The following is a 15850-nucleotide window of genomic DNA, read 5'->3' on the forward strand; positions in this document are numbered from 1 at the left end:
AATTGATATGTTACACATTTTTAAATTATTTTTAATGATTACGAATTAATATGATTAATTTCAGAAGTTGGACTTAAATAACTTAAAAATTAGATTTTATAGAGATTTTGACAGCAAAATCAAAATCCTACTTACTATATAAAATTAAACTACATGATTACAAGAAGGAAAAAGTATTTCTCAAGAAAAACGAAAAAGAGCTACGAATCAAGGTTGGAAATGAGAAAGGAAAAATGATTCAAATTTGTTGTATTTTTCTCAAGAAAATAAAATATTATATAAATTAAAATTAAAAAAAAGTGCAAAAAAGAAAAAAAAAAAAATAGGAAGAAGGAAAAAACATAAATTGCGGTCTTATCCAGACAGGACGTTGAGCCTCCAGACAGAACGTAGCTAGAGAGAACAAGATGTTGAGCCTCTCAATTGCTTCCTCTTCGTCGATCAGCTTCTCTTCGCAACCCCGTTTTCCAATCTTCAAATCCTCCTTCAATGGCGCTAAAATCCAGCACATTAGCACCATTCGCGTGCCTCCTCAGACGGCGTCGTTCCGAAACCCTTCATCCTCGGTAGTTATGATGGCGAAGCGAGAGGAGGAAATTAATGAAATTAGGGCCAAGACCACGGAAGAAATCAACGAAGAGGTGGTCGACCTCAAGGGAGAGCTCCTCATGCTTCGCCTCCAGAAGTCCGCCCGCAACGAGTTCAAGTCCAGCGAGTTCCGTCGCATGCGCAAAAGGGTACTTTCCCTTTCGTCCCGTCTTATTTCCTCGCAACGGTGACTGGATTTTTCGGTTTGAGTTTGACTTATTGAAATTTTAAAACTTTTTTTTTTTTTTTTTTTTTTTCAAAATCAGGTTCTTTTTGGCTCTATAGGTGTGGTTTCCCGTAAATCGATGTTTTTAGTGATGAACTAATTCGCTAATTGAGAAGAGATGGGCAATTAGATTTTTATGGGAATTTCGTAATCTTCTGACTATCAGATGCATACACCAGGGTGAAAATGCTGTTTTTCAAGAACGAGATGACTCAACTCATTATAGATTGATGCTTTTTGGTGAAAGATGATATTGGCTTTCGATATTGCAGGAAATGTGGTATTTGTTACTTTACTTCACTGATCTTAGGAGACTTTGATATCAGTAATGATATGGTTTGTGGCATGTAGGAGGAATCCCCTAGATTAAGCTCTGATGAATGAGCTGAAAATGTTCTTTTATGTCAAAAAGAGACAATTACGTAGGTTCTGGATTCTTAGTTAGTTTGAGTGTTATTAATCGACAGTATTTAGGTTGTGGGGGCAGGATTTGGGAGTGAGTAACCGGTAATAACCCCAAGTTTGATAGGATAACTTTGACTATTCTACTTTTGAATCTTTCTAGTTCACATTGTGAAAAGAAAGACAAAAGGAGTTGTGGCATTGGCTGAAAAAGCTTTAGCCATGCATTATGGCTTCATATAGTTGTAATGAACATTTTAACACTCACAGGTAGGTTTAAAATTTTGTGGGTCATCGGTTGCAGGTTAAATTAGGCTATTCTTAAAGCTTCAATTTTCTGTTTGAATCTGTCTCTAGTCCACTTCATGGCGGGATCAGTCAATTTAATTGATGCACTATTACTGTGATAGGTCTTATATGCGATCTCTATAATATCTTTGCATAGTGAAGTCTAATGGCATGGGTTCAAATCCTAACAGTTGACCATGCATGTGTGGACATGTATATATTGGGAATTTCGTTGGGAGGTGAGGACTAGTTAGTGAATGCGATTGGTATTATGTGAATATATTACCAAGAGAATGGTAGTGAGTCATCTGGCCGTGTAATGAGTCCTCTAATTATGCATATCTTACAGGTGGGCAAATGTTTAATGTACTATTGCAGATAAGGTCATGTGTTTACAATCTGAACATTTAAGCAGGTGTATAATGTTTTTAATGGATAAAAAAACATGCCTTCACACTTATGTATGGAAACCTAATGTGACAGTAGACCCAATAGTATGTTTTACTTACCTTGCATTCCTTCATGCTAGTTTGTAGGGGGGTTGTTGTCAATTTGAGATCATCCAACTCAGCTGCAGCTTTGATTGAATAAGCTTTCCTCTTAGAGAATGGTTTCTGCGCCTACCTGTGAAATTCTAAATGTTGTTTTCTGGACTTAACTCTATGCCTGTTAATTACCTTTAAGTTTTGTATTGTGCTGATATGGAGGCTGGCATCAATAATAGATTGCTCGTATGCTTACTATTAAACGGGAAAGGGAGATTGAGGAGGGAATTAACAAGAGGCTGTCAAGAAAGTTGGACCGGAAATGGAAGAAAAGCATTGTTGTCAGACCGCCTCCGTCCTTGAAGAAGTTGCAAGAGGAAGAAGCAGCAGCAGAAGCTGAGAAATCTGCTTGAGCTTGTAGCATCGCAAGGGATATGATTTCCTTTCATGGGTTAGAGTGTTGCAATTTGTTTTCTTTTCCTCTTCAGTTTTTGTGTAATTGTCATATTCTTTGCAGTACAATGTACTAATGTGTTTCCTCCAACGACCCTCAAATTTTAGTGTTTTTTTAATATAGAGATTTGGGTAGTTTCATTGTGTATCTGTTCGGTACATAGGAATCATGGGAAGTAAGCTTGACCTGTTACCCTGTATACCGCCTAGTCCTTCTTCCTTGTATACTGCCTCGACCTTCTTAGTTCCCTTTCCCCATCGTTGTTGAGGCATTTTCCCTTACAATAATGGCATTTTCCCTTACAATAATGCCAAGTGGTTTAACTTCTGATCAGTTTATGGCTTTAGCTGCCTCAGTTGCCATCGATATATTGCGACTGGCCAGCAGAGGAACAAGATATATTTTGTATCTCACCATTACCATTCCGAAATAAGAGAACACGAGCTGATAAGATGGAGAACATATCCTCGAAGAGAAATACTACTATTAATCCTAAAATTTGCCATCCTTAGTCACACTTGTTGCTGTGGTACATTTTAAGTGATTCTTTTCATTCAACTACGTAATTGGTAATCACTTAAAATGTGCCCTATAATAAGTGTGATTAGGAGTGACAAGTTAAACGGAAGGATCCCTTATCCTCCTATCATATGTCGTGTGAAATAGATGGTAAAGTTACTTGCATCAACTATATATGTAAGATTAGGAAACAAGAATATAACAGGTCGACCAAGATCTGCTGCCCATGTAGTATTTGCCTCTTATTCAAGTATCTCTCTTCATCTGATCTTTCCCACTACTTTCTGGTGCTGACTAGGCTAGAAAAGCATGCATGCCCATTATAGTCAATTGGATGACTCTTGAATCGAATTTTTGCTTGTGGATGGGAAATCTTGCCAGTTTGTTTTGAGGGTTCTAATTAAAGTAGATGTTTGAAATCCAAAATGGACTTTGCGGTTAATCTATGGTTGAATACATATGCTGTCTTTTTCACCCCTCTAAAATATGTTTCGAATCAGTTTATTGGTTCTATATTGGATTTCAACCATCAAGATCCGAGCAGAAAATGCAATATGTATCGCGTTCAGATCAGTATGTGTTTCCACCGAAGATCAAAGACGAGCTTGGAGGGGAAAACAAAACAGAACAAGCCCAACTGTTATCCATTTTGGGTGTTCTGTATTCAAATTTCTTTCTTACCTACTCCAAATCTGGGTTCAGTATAGAGCACATTAAAAATCAATTAAAAAAAATCCAATAATCTGATGTATTCAAGATCTGAGATGATCCCTTCTATTTTCCACTCCTGTGACCAGCTTTGCATGCAGCATTTTTTTAATCTCCAAGCTTTATGTCTATTTCATTACCAACCAACTCAGATATTCATGCACCGATTGGCTGATGATCAATGTGTTCTAATTATTCGCAAGGGAACATTTTGGTTCGTTAAAAACTTAACCGGGAGCTCAGGTCCTCCTAGAGAGTGAGGTTTAGTATGCGCGAGAGCACTGGTTGGTCTCTACACTTTCGGGTGTGGGGTGTAAGGGAGATGGAGCTGGAGGAGTTATGGAAAAGCTTCTCATTATCGGACCAAGAGAGAGCCGAGGTGGAGATTCCACAGGAGGAAGTGGCTAGAGAAGTGGGTAAAGGGAAGCTATGTATCATGGTACTAGTCATTTATGAGAGAATGGTAAACAAAGAAGCATTCCGATTTACAATGGCGAAAGTATGGAGCACAGTGGGTTGGGTACAGTTCAAAGAGATGGGGCATAATAAGTTCCTAGTAGAATTCCAGCTCCAACAAGACAAACAGAAGGTTCTTCAGGGTAGACCTTGGACCTTTGATAGGTTCTTGGTATGCATGGAGGATCTCGAGGGAACTCTAGTGCAAGAAGGTCCTTCATTCTCTTATGAGGTTTTCTGGATACAAATACATAACATGCCGTTGGTGAGTATGACCCATGAGATAGGACAAAAACTGGGGTCTGGAGTAGGGAGTGTCATTGAGGTGGATTATGATGGATCTAGTAATGCATGGGGCCCTTTTTTACGTATGAAAGTGAAGATCGACATCACGAGGCCTTTGTGCAGAGGGAGGCTGCTGAAGCTGGATGATAAACAGGTATGGTTGCCCTTCAAATATGAACGCCTCCCATCCTTTTGTTTCCAGTGCGGCACCATTAAACACAAGGAAGGAGGATGCTCAAAAGGATCTAGAGGAATATATGGAAAGACAAGCTGTGATTTTGGCCCATGGCTTCGTGCAAACCCCCCAAAGGCTGGGAGCACATCCACAAAACGATACGAAGGAGGTGGCCGGAGTTTTGAGCACCAGGAAGGGCAGCAGGATAAGCCAGAGGAGGATGGCCAACCTGTCAACGAAAAACAAGTCCCTAAGTTTCAGGATACTGCTGCAGACACCCATACTGCTGCTATCCCCAAAAAGGAGGCCCAACAGAAGGGGTTAGTTGACCTACTGAAAGTGGAAAGTCTAAAGGAAGGTTAACAAAAGGAGTATTCTGCTGTAAAAGGTCATTCAGGACCTTTTTTAATTAAAAAGGAAATCTTCAAAAACGATCCTGTGGGAGAAGTTTCAGGACTTACTGACACCACCTCGATATCGGTTGACAAGAGCTGTGAGTCTTCGAAGGTACATGTAGAAGCAGTGATGGTTCAGGCCAGTCACACAGAAGTTTTGTCCAAAGCTACTAAGGGTCCCTCTTTAGCCTCTCAGGATAATCCTAAAAAGGGCCACCCTTTAACCCCTCTGAAGAGGGACTCTGTCACTGATCTAGAAGAGGAAAGGCCTCCTGGAATTAGTAAAAAAAAAAAGAACAACCTTCCTTGGGAGAATGAAACAAACGATGACATGCTGGTGGTGGCTGCTAGGCAGCACCACCAAGGCCCATGAATTGTATAAGTTGGAACTGCCGGGGGCTTGGGAACCCCCGGACAGTTCATGAACTTCACCTGCTGGTGAAGACAAAGTTCCCAAGTCTCATCTTCTTAATGGAGACTAAATGTTCCAGGTCCAAGATGGAGAAAGTGAAACTGAAGCTAGGTATGAAGAATTATTTTGTAGTGGATAGCAAGGGGGCCAGTGGTGGCCTGGCTTTACTTTGGAAAGAGGACTTGAATGTGGCTTTGACATCTTACTCCCAATTCCATATCTCCACCAAGATAAAACAAAGAGGCAGGAAGGGGGAGTGGCTGTTGACAGGCTTCTATGGTCACCCTCTGACATCGAAGAGAAGTAGTAGCTGGAACTTATTGTCAGCTCTAAAGCCTAGTGATAATGTCCCATGGATGTGTGTAGGGGACTACAATGAAATTCTTCATAATGGGGAAAAGGTTGGAGGGAGAATGAGACCTTATTCTCAAATGGAAGCTTTTAGACAATCACTAGTTTTGAATGACTTAAGTGACTTGGGTTACACAGGGGACATCTTCACATGGTGCAATAACGGACAGGGCCCCCAATTCACCAAAGAAAGATTGGATAGGGCGTGTGCAAATGCTAAATGGATTGAGATGTTCTCAGATTCCAAGGTGAGTACAGAGGCAGCTCAACAATCAAATCATAGGCCTATTATTGTATCCATCTCATCTAGAGGTCAGTTTCTAAACAGAGAGGAAAGGCCTTTTAGATACGAGGCCTGTTGGGCAATCAGAGATGAGTGTCACAAAATTGTAGAGGAGGCCTGGAAGGGAGGGGGATTGACTCAAAACAAAATAGATCTGGCTGTTGCAGGGCTGGCCAGATGCAAAGAAAAGCTCAAAAAATGGGGAAAAGCAACTGCTGTTGGCTCAAAGAAAAAACTTCAAGACATGAGACAACAACTTTCGGATCTTCAGAAGGCAAACATTGGCAACCTAACAGAGGAAATTAGAGCCAAAAAACAAGAGCTTCATAAGTCACTTGAAGAAGAAGACAACAAATGGAGACAAAGGGCAAAACAAAAATGGTTGAGGGAAGGGGACAGAAATACTAAATTTTTTCATCAATGTGCCACCCAAAGAAGAAAAAGGAATTTCATTAGTAAAATTATTGATGAAAATGGGGAAGAAGCAGCTACAAAGGAGGAGATTAGTGTAAAACTTCAGAATTACTTCAAGGGCCTCTTTACTACTTCAAGCCCTGAAGACATTCCCAGTTGCTTAAAACATTTAAACAAAATGGTCACAGCTGATATGAATTCAAAGCTGCTCAGAAAGTTCACAAGGCAAGAAGTTGAAGAAGCTCTTTTTAGCATGAATTCACTGAGTTCTCCTGGCCCCGATGGCTTCCCGGAGCACGGTTGGAAATGAGGTTAGTGAAGCTGCCCTATTTTTACTCAATTTGGATGGTCACTTTGAATCCATTAATTCTACTCATATAGCTCTTATTCCTAAGCTGAACTGCCCTTCTAAAGTTTTTGACTTTCGTCCAATTAGCCTTTGTAATGTTTTGTACAAGATTGTTTCAAAAGCAATTGCAAACAGATTAAAGTTTATACTGCAAGATATCATCTCCCCAACCCAATTTGCCTTTGTCCCAGGCAGACTAATCTCAGACAACATCATAGTGGCATTTGAGGCCTTACACTCTATGAACAGCAGATTGAAAGGAAAAGAGGGATTCATGGCGCTTAAACTGGATATGAGCAAAGCGTATGATCGTATTGAATGGGACTTCCTAAGAGAAGTTATGAGGAAAATGGGTTTTGCTGAAAACTGGATCAGACTTGTGATGAAATGTGTGGAAACTGTGTCATACTCTATTCTTCTAAATGGCAGCCCTCAAGAATCCTTTAAGCCTACTAGAGGAATTAGGCAGGGAGACCCTTTGTCTCCCTACCTTTTTATCATATGTGCAGAGGTGCTAAGCTCAATGCTCAACCAAGCAGAAAATTCTAGAGCCATTTCGGGGGTTCCCATAGCAAGAGGTAGCTTACACTTGAATCATCTGCTATTTGCAGACGACAGCCTTCTTTTTTGTAAAGCAAACTCCCTTGAATGGAGCAGGCTGATTTTCTTGTTAAATACCTATGAAAAAGCATCTGGCCAATGCTTAAATAAAGAAAAAACCTCTATACAGTTTAGCAAGAACACACCTAAGGAAAACCAGGACATTATTTTGAGCATAGCTGGGGTGACATCAAGCCTTCCTTATGAACAATATCTTGGCCTCCCATCTCTAATAGGCAGGTCAATATACAAATCCTTCAAGCCTATCCTGGACAAAGTCAGACAAAGATTGAGTAGCTATCGAGTCAAATTATTATCTCAAGCTGGAAAAGAAATTTTTCTAAAAGCAGTGGTGCAGGCCTTGCCAGCTTACAGCATGGGGGTTTTCAAACTGCCTTGGTCCCTTCTAAAAGACATAAACAAGGTAATGAGAAGTTTTTGGTGGGGTCAAGTGGAAGAGGAAAGGAAAATCCATTGGGTATCTTGGAAAACTATGGGAAAATCGAAAGCTGTTGGGGGTATGGGATTCAGAGAACTACACAGTTTTAACATTGCAATGCTGGACAAACAAGTGTGGAAGCTATTGCATCACCCTCAAGCTCTTGCTTCTCAAGTGCTGAAAGCAAAGTACTATCCCCACAATGACTTTTTTCATGCCAAAATAGGCAGCAGGCCTTCCTTCATCTGGAGAAGCATAATGGATGCTAGGGAACTGGTTAAAAGGGGCACTAGTTGGAGAGTGGGAAATGGTGAAGCTATCAAAATATGGGGGGAAAAGTGGGTTCCAAATCTTCCATCTTCAAAAATCATGAGTCCAGTGAGGGTTCTGAATCCTGAGGCCTATGTTAGTGACTTAATTGACCCGGGCACAAAATAATGGAAAATAAGTATGGTGGAAGATGTTTTTTTACCTGAGGAAGCTTCTCTAATCAAGCAGATCCCTATTAGCTACAACAACAGCCCAGACAAACTAATTTGGTTAGGTACTGCTAAGGGAATCTTCTCTGTGAAGAGTGCCTACCATTTGCATATGGACCTGATGGAATCTGTGACGGGTCTGGCCTCGAGTAGTTCAAATGTTGAGAAGTTCTGGTCGAGATTGTGGAAGTTACAAATCACACCTGCTGACAAACTTTTCATGTGGAGAGCCAGCCATGAGGGAATGCCTACCAACCTGAACCTCTTCAAGAATAAGATTATTGATAATCCTCTCTGCCCGTTTTGCCAAAAGGAAGAGGAAAATGTCATTCATGCTATATGGAATTGTCTAGCTTCCCAGGATGTTTGGCACTAGTGCTCGAGGAAGTTGCAGAAATGCTCATCCCCAAAACCAACTTTAAAGAGCCTCATAACTGACCTGGAGAATTCAGGAGGTCAGGAACTGGTAGAAGAATTTGCTGTGGTGGCTAGAAGAGTCTGGATGAGGAGAAATCACTTCATTTTCCAACAGGAGTTCAGGTGTCCCAACTCAGTAGCTAAACAAGCTAAGGATATTTTAGATGATTTGATCCAAAATTCTACCAATGATCCAAGCCAGAAACCATCAGTGCAGCACAGGACCTCACTTTGGAAACCACCCCCTGCTAACATCTATAAAATCAACTGGGATGCTGCTGTTGACAGAACTCAATGCAAGATTGGACTAGGCTTAATAATCAGGGACTGGAATGGGAGGGTAGTGGCAACTGCAAGGAAATGTAGACCCCTCTTCCCTGATCCTTTGCTGGCAGAATCTATGGGAGCAATGGAAGCATTATGCTTTGGGTTACAACTGGGTATTAAAAGGATTATTTTAGAAGGCGACTCAAAGATAACTACTTCAGCAATCAACAGCAGTACGAGAACTGGTCAGCTACAGGGATGATCATAGTAGATGTCAAGAACCAACTGAAGAACTATGAAGAGTGGTCCGTTATACATGTAAGGAGGGAAGGCAATCAAGAGGCTCATCAGCTTGCTAGGGATGCATTGTTAAACTCTTTCAATTCAGTTGATACGGGATTTATTCCCCATTGTATTCAGGATTGTTTCTGAGATTCTATTAATGGAAATTCTCTTTCAAAAAAAAAGATATTCATGCACCAACCTGGATAATGGCGATCCATCTCTCAATCAGACATCATCCATAACATATACAATCACTTATCTTCATATGAGGTTCGGAAAAAAGAAAAGAAAAGAAAAACGTAACAGTGCTTGGAAGTTTTGTTTCAACATGGTAGAAGAGTACGATGCTATTTTACAACATTAGTGCAATACTTTAAGGTACGCTTTTCGCCTATCTTATACATTGCTTATCGTTTTAAGATTAGCCGTATTTTTATTGAAATGTTAAATGAAAACCCAAAAAGCCCAAAAAGACTTGTTCTATTTCTCATTTAGGAGTTGCTTGTTCTGAACGGGAAATTGTGCCACCCTTTCACTTTACCGCTCAAACATCCCGTTTGAGCTTCCCGCTGTACGTGGCATGCCACGTCTTTTAAAATCGTTTTATTAAAAAAAAAAAAACTTCATCTGCTGCCCAACAAACCCCCCTCCTTCCCCTGCTCCTCATTTTGCCTTCAGAAGTGAAAATCCCAAACCTGACATTCATTTCCACCGAGTTAGACGCCCGATCTTGACCGTGTTTTAAAACCAAGAAAGCTAGCCACTTTCTTTCCGGCGCCGTCTTCCGGCTCTACTCGGTCCGACCTCCAATCGTTGAGGTACATTTCCTAACTTCTTCTGTCGTTTGGGATTTGTGAGTGACTAAGAGGGCATTCAGCCATGGGCACAACCTTTAGTACTCTTAGCTAATTAGTGTTAGTATTATGTGATATTGGGACAAACTCTTGTTTATTTTGAATGAAAAACCTATGATGCATGTGATAACAGAGCACGATGGAGTTGGTTTATTCATGCTTAAAACCTATGAACTGGAACTTTTTTTTTCTTGATGTAAAACTAGAAATTCTACATCCCAGAATATCAAAAAATAGATTTATCCATTAACTAAAAGGAGCTATGAAGGAAATTATCCACTTTCAGGTCATGCTTTCAAAGTCCATTGACACCCAAGTAGTGAGATTATTTCAACATACCAATTATCACATTACTTTACATATAAAGGAAATTATGCAAAGTCGTTGATTTGCGACACACACAACTAAATTATAAAATGGAAAATTTAATTTCTTATGTTGGGAGGGAGATGGATAGCCACAGCTAGCTATTCATGTATTGATCTATTAAGGCCAACTATCCAATACCCAGACCCAGTTATCAAGGCCAATGACACAATCAAGATGGGCTTGAAAGCCAACAAAATTGTATTTTTTCATCAAGTTTGATGTTGGGAATGTTGTCATGGTGACTGGTGGAAGAAACATGGGTCGTGTTGGAATAATTAAGAATAGTGAGAAGCAAAAGGGAAGCTTTGAAACAGTTCACATACAGGATGCCCTTGGTCATGAGTTCACTTTTGCTTGGAGGCCAACCTATCACTACCGCTTGATCAGTATTGTTTATCAATTATAGTTTTAGAGCATTACCTAGGTGGAGTTCACTTGCTATTTGATCACTCTTTTATGAGGTCATGCATGGGATTCATGTTTTTGCTTTAATTTTGCAGTACCGGGTTTTAGATAATTTTGAGTTGCAAAACCTTGATTTTCTGTTTGACTAAAACAAGGGATATCAGACATGTTTATGTGAATTTGAGATAATGTATATATATATATATATATATATATTAATTAAAAGTTGCTAAACTACTCATTAATGCATGATAGTTACTACCTAGCCTTTTCTAGAAGAATAAATTGTGTCTTAAAGAAGTAATAATTGCTCTCAGTTTAAAATGTTTTACAGTGAATATCATTATTGGTGAGCTATGATTATATGTATATATATATATATATAGGAGGATCGAGGTAGGTTGAAATAGTTGAAGTTAGGGTATTCCAATATTTGTAAATCTGTTTTTGTTGAAATAGTGCAGATCTAGTGGAGATCTGGTGGAAGTCAGGGTTTTCCAATATTTGTAAATCTGTTTTTTTTAAATAGTGCAGATCTAGTGGAAGTCAGGGTGTTTTACTAGTAAGAACTATTTCTAGGTTTCTCTTTGGTGGGATGAGTTTCTCTAGCTTGAAGACGAACTATTTATGGATTTCTCTTAATGCAAGCACGGGATGAGTTTCTCTTGTTTATGGGTTCGTTTATTGAAGACTCAGAAGGTTGAAGATGAAATGGTGCGAGCACGGGATGGGTGACTCAGAAGGTTGAAGATGAAATGGTGCGAGCCTGGGATGGGTTTCTGGGTTTCTCGGAAGGCTGAAGACAAATTGGTGCGAGCTCGGGATGGGTTTCTCTGGGTTTCTCAGAAGGTTGAAGACGAATGGTAGGTGCGAGAATTTGAAGATGAAATGGTGCGGGATGGGTTCGTTTATTAAAGACGAAGAAGGAAGGTTGAAGATGAAATGCTAAACAGGCGGCTTTAATTTTTAATTTTTAAACACTTACATCGTGGCATTCCACCTCAAGTAAGAGGGGGAACAGGAAGGGAGAGCGGGGCGCATAGCATTTTTCAAAAGGAAATTGACTAATCTTTGTCTCATTAGAGGCTGTCTGCTACTTATAAGGTTACATTGGCAAGATCGTACGGTCATTAGAGGCCCAGACTGAATTAAGTGTCAGATATCGATGATGGTTTGTGCGGCACCTCTTGATTACTCCCAAAGAATAACACGGTAGTTGTAACACATTTTTGGGGTGTCGATTCCACAGAGAGACAAATTAAAAGAATTGTAGAAAGAACAAAGGAATTAAAGAAAAATATTAATTGATTAATGGAGAACAATGATTAATTTCAAATGCAAATTAAAGTGAAACAAAGTGACTAACGAAAAAAGTACTCAAATTTGACAAACAGTAAAGCGTCAGGAATCCCTTGTACAAATTTGGTATTTTAATTATTTTTAATTTATTGAATAACTCAATTGGAAACTTAATTCTCAAAATTTTCAATCGGAAGGCATAGATTTATAAACCAAGATTAAACCAAATGTAACCATTTAAAAAATTATTCACCACTTTTTAAATACTTAAATTATTATCACTATTGAGAAAATCCAACAACGACAATATACTCAGGAAGCGATATTGCAGTAAAGAATTAAATCAATATAGATAAATAATTAATCCAAACATAATCAAAGAGCTAACCATTCATAGAAAAAGTATGACTGAATCCATAAACAGAATAAATTTTATGATTATTCGGAGAAGAAAACATAAACAATGAATTGATAATGATAAAATAAAAGAGTTTTAATAATTGAAAATCAAATACATAAATAAAAAATAAATAAAAAATACCATCTAATGTGCAAGTTCATCACTAGCCCTATTTGAGAATTTAGTTACCCATAAATATAATGGACAACAAAAATCTGAAGAGAAAAATAAAGCAAACGGTAGGCATGGAAATTAATTTTGTCTCCCCCTTTTCAAAACTGAGCTGTCTCCCCTTTTTTTCAACTTCCAATTTCGTGCTAATGAAATACTTATATATGGTAGGAAAGAAACCCTAATATCTTTCATATTCCCGCATACAAAATCGCCTAAATTTTAGGACTTATCTTGGCAGTCACGTACACACTTCAAGAGTTCGAATTTGGAAATCATTATTAGAGACAATGTTTTATCCCTTTAAGATAGGTTTCCAATGCATCAAGAATCGCATCAATTTGATTTCTGAGCGGAAAGTTATGATAAAAATACTAAAATATGTATAGGTTGTCTTCTAGCGAATTTCAGACCGACTTTTTCTTTTGATCTGAATTACTCTCAAACTCCATCATTAACCTTATTTGAAGAGTCCTACACTCGTTGAAAGTTCTTAGGTTGTTCCAACGTCTTGCCAACTTGAAAGTCTTTTGAATTTGATTGGGTTTGGACTTGCTCTTTTATAAACTCTGAAATTAAATATAAAAATCTGCTCAGGAGTATTCCAAAGTAAATAGAAACTCAATTCAAGAATACACATTAATTCCTATTATTTCTATTCACATTTTAGCATTTTAGTCTAATAATAGGATATTTAGAGTGCACTTACGTACACTCATCACACCCCCAACTTGCTTATTACTAGTCCTTAACAACTTTTATGCCAAAACATCGAAAGAGACCAAAGAAAATCACACACAAAGGCCACCAAGTCACACTTTCCAGATTCACATATCAAAGCAATTTTAAGAATTCAATAACCCTATTACAAGCAATCCACCTATAGCAATCCACAGAGTGTGTGTATGTGTTCCAAACTATATCCATCTAACCAGAAGCCCTGACACATGCAACATCAAAAACATCTCGAACGAAAGGTTCAACTCCATGACTCATGGGTATAAAAGTGTTTCGTGTGAGGATGCTCTCTATGGAGTTGACAATGAGTGAACGTACACTTTCATGGGGAATTAGGCAATTATGTTAATAACTTGCATAATTTCTTATATTTTATCATCAACTTTAAACTTTAGTCTAATTTTATTTATTTTTATTGATTTAGGCTTCATTGTCATCATTTAAATTTATTTCAAATTTGAAGAAAATGAAGACCTAATTTTACAAGCATATTGTCTAAGAACTCTCTCATTTAAATGAAGATGTTATTTGAATATAGGAGTTGCTGAATAAAAGAGAAAAATGCATAGTTTTCGGCTTCTGCACACATGAGGGGCGATTGAATTTTGAATGACTCATTTTTGAAAAAGAAGAAACGGAGTTACGGAAGGGACGCACACGAATAGAAGCTTTGACAAGGTCTTCATGGTGCGTGAGCTAGTCTGATCTTTGGCTTTTGGCACGCACGAAATTGAATTCAAAAAAATGAGTGAGCTGGTTTTTGACTAGGGCGAATTCTCCTTTCTGAAAAAAAAAAAAAAGCAGAGCAATGTAACACGGAGAAAAAAAAAATTAAAAAAGAAAGAGAAGTAGGGGCGACATAACACAGGAGGCTTTTCGGCTTTTGGCACATTTTGGACACTGTGACTTGCGACTTGGACGACATTGTGGACTGTAAGGAGCATTTTCAGTATTCATTTCCTTCCATTCTTCTCTTAGAAAAATTATGGTGAATTCATTTATGTTAAATTTAATTTTTAGCATGAACTAAATTTTCTTTATTCTAGGAAAACGATATAATCTAGTTCTAAACTATGCTTGCTTTTCTATTCTAATTTGAAGTAATTATCTTCTATGTTTGTCTGATTTATTCTGAGATTAGTACTTCTAATTAACTGGCCATTAATTAGATGATTTTAATCTTGTGATTTGCTATAAAAAAAGGGAATTATAGGATAGATCTTGAATATTTTGGCATAGGTAAATATAGAGATCGAAAGACTTATATGAACCTATGTAGTATTAAAATTATTGGTCTTATTACTTTCTTGCTTTATTAATTTGCATACTCTTGTGTAAAATGATGAACAAGAATATTTCTAATTGACTATCGAAAGAGGCTTTTGGATGAATTGGAGATTTGCTAACAAACAGAGAGAATTAAATTCAATAAATTAGATGAGTACAACATAATAAGGAATTATGTGAAATCGATTTCTTAGAAGTTTTCTTTCTCAATGATTTGATCTTTGAACAACATTTTTATTTTCCTTTGAGTATTTTTTTTGAATTAATTTTATTTTAATTTGTAATTACAAAAATCTTAGTGACTTTTCTAAATAAAGTTGAAATTAGTTTTGGTATTTGTCAAAAGTAAGTTACCAATCCCTGAGGACGACACTCTTATCATCACTTTACTATAAAATTACGATATTGTGTACTTGCAGTTTTGCACCGATTAAGTTTTTGGCGCCGTTGTCGGGGATTGATTTCTTCTTATTTTTGCCAATATTGATACAAAATAATCTTGGTTTTAATTTAGAATTTTATTTTACTTTATTTTATTTTATTTTCTCTCCAGGTGTGTTTTTTACGTTGGATGGGCCGTGCTAGAACTCGTGACATTACTCATTTCGATCCGGAGATTGAAAGAACTCTTAGATCACAAAAAAAAAAAAGCACTAGCCATGACTGACAGACAACATGATGCACAACCACGCACCTTAAGGATTATGTATGACCAGTTGTGAATGATAACTACTTAGGTATAAGATGCCAGACCATTAATGCCAACAATTTTGAACTCAAACCAGCCTTAATCAGCATGGTGCAACAAGCCCAATTTAGTGGATCACCACTTGATGATCCAATATTCATTTGGCAATGTTCTTGGAGATTTGTGACACTGTAAAGATCAATGGTGTTACTGAAGACACCATTAAACTGAGATTATTTCCTTTCTCTTTGAGGGACAAGGCAAGAGGTTGGCTATAATCTCTACAATCGGGAAGCATCACTAGTTGACAGGATATGACTGAAAAGTTTATTGCTAAATTCTTTCCACCTGCAAAAATAGCC

General features: G+C 38.0%; 2 protein-coding genes across 2 annotated transcripts; both read left to right on the forward strand.

The window, feature by feature from the left end:
• Nucleotides 1-356: 356 nt before the first annotated feature.
• On the forward strand, nt 357-2590 carry LOC121252952 (50S ribosomal protein L29, chloroplastic). Its single transcript, XM_041152811.1, has 2 exons — nt 357-737; nt 2229-2590. Exons 1-2 carry the CDS (start codon nt 408-410, stop codon nt 2400-2402), a joined length of 504 nt encoding a protein of 167 aa, XP_041008745.1. The 5' UTR covers nt 357-407; the 3' UTR covers nt 2403-2590.
• A 1402-nt stretch (nt 2591-3992) lies between these two features.
• Nucleotides 3993-5354, forward strand: LOC121253336. Its single transcript, XM_041153367.1, has 2 exons — nt 3993-4944; nt 5041-5354. Exons 1-2 carry the CDS (start codon nt 3993-3995, stop codon nt 5352-5354), a joined length of 1266 nt encoding a protein of 421 aa, XP_041009301.1.
• The last annotated feature ends 10496 nt before the right edge of the window (nt 5355-15850 follow it).

Source organism: Juglans microcarpa x Juglans regia, chromosome 2S, assembly GCF_004785595.1.
Source record: "Juglans microcarpa x Juglans regia isolate MS1-56 chromosome 2S, Jm3101_v1.0, whole genome shotgun sequence".
Taxonomy (NCBI): domain Eukaryota; kingdom Viridiplantae; phylum Streptophyta; class Magnoliopsida; order Fagales; family Juglandaceae; genus Juglans; species Juglans microcarpa x Juglans regia.

Bases quoted from the DNA above. Each gene is read 5' to 3' on its own strand.
- LOC121252952 (XM_041152811.1), top strand. From the start codon at position 408: ATGTTGAGCCTCTCAATTGCTTCCTCTTCGTCGATCAGCTTCTCTTCG. The intron at 738-2,228 runs GTACTTTCCCTT...CATCAATAATAG, and splicing joins TCCGTCGCATGCGCAAAAGG to ATTGCTCGTATGCTTACTAT.
- LOC121253336 (XM_041153367.1), top strand. From the start codon at position 3,993: ATGGAGCTGGAGGAGTTATGGAAAAGCTTCTCATTATCGGACCAAGAG. The intron at 4,945-5,040 runs GTTAACAAAAGG...GAGAAGTTTCAG, and splicing joins AGTGGAAAGTCTAAAGGAAG to GACTTACTGACACCACCTCG.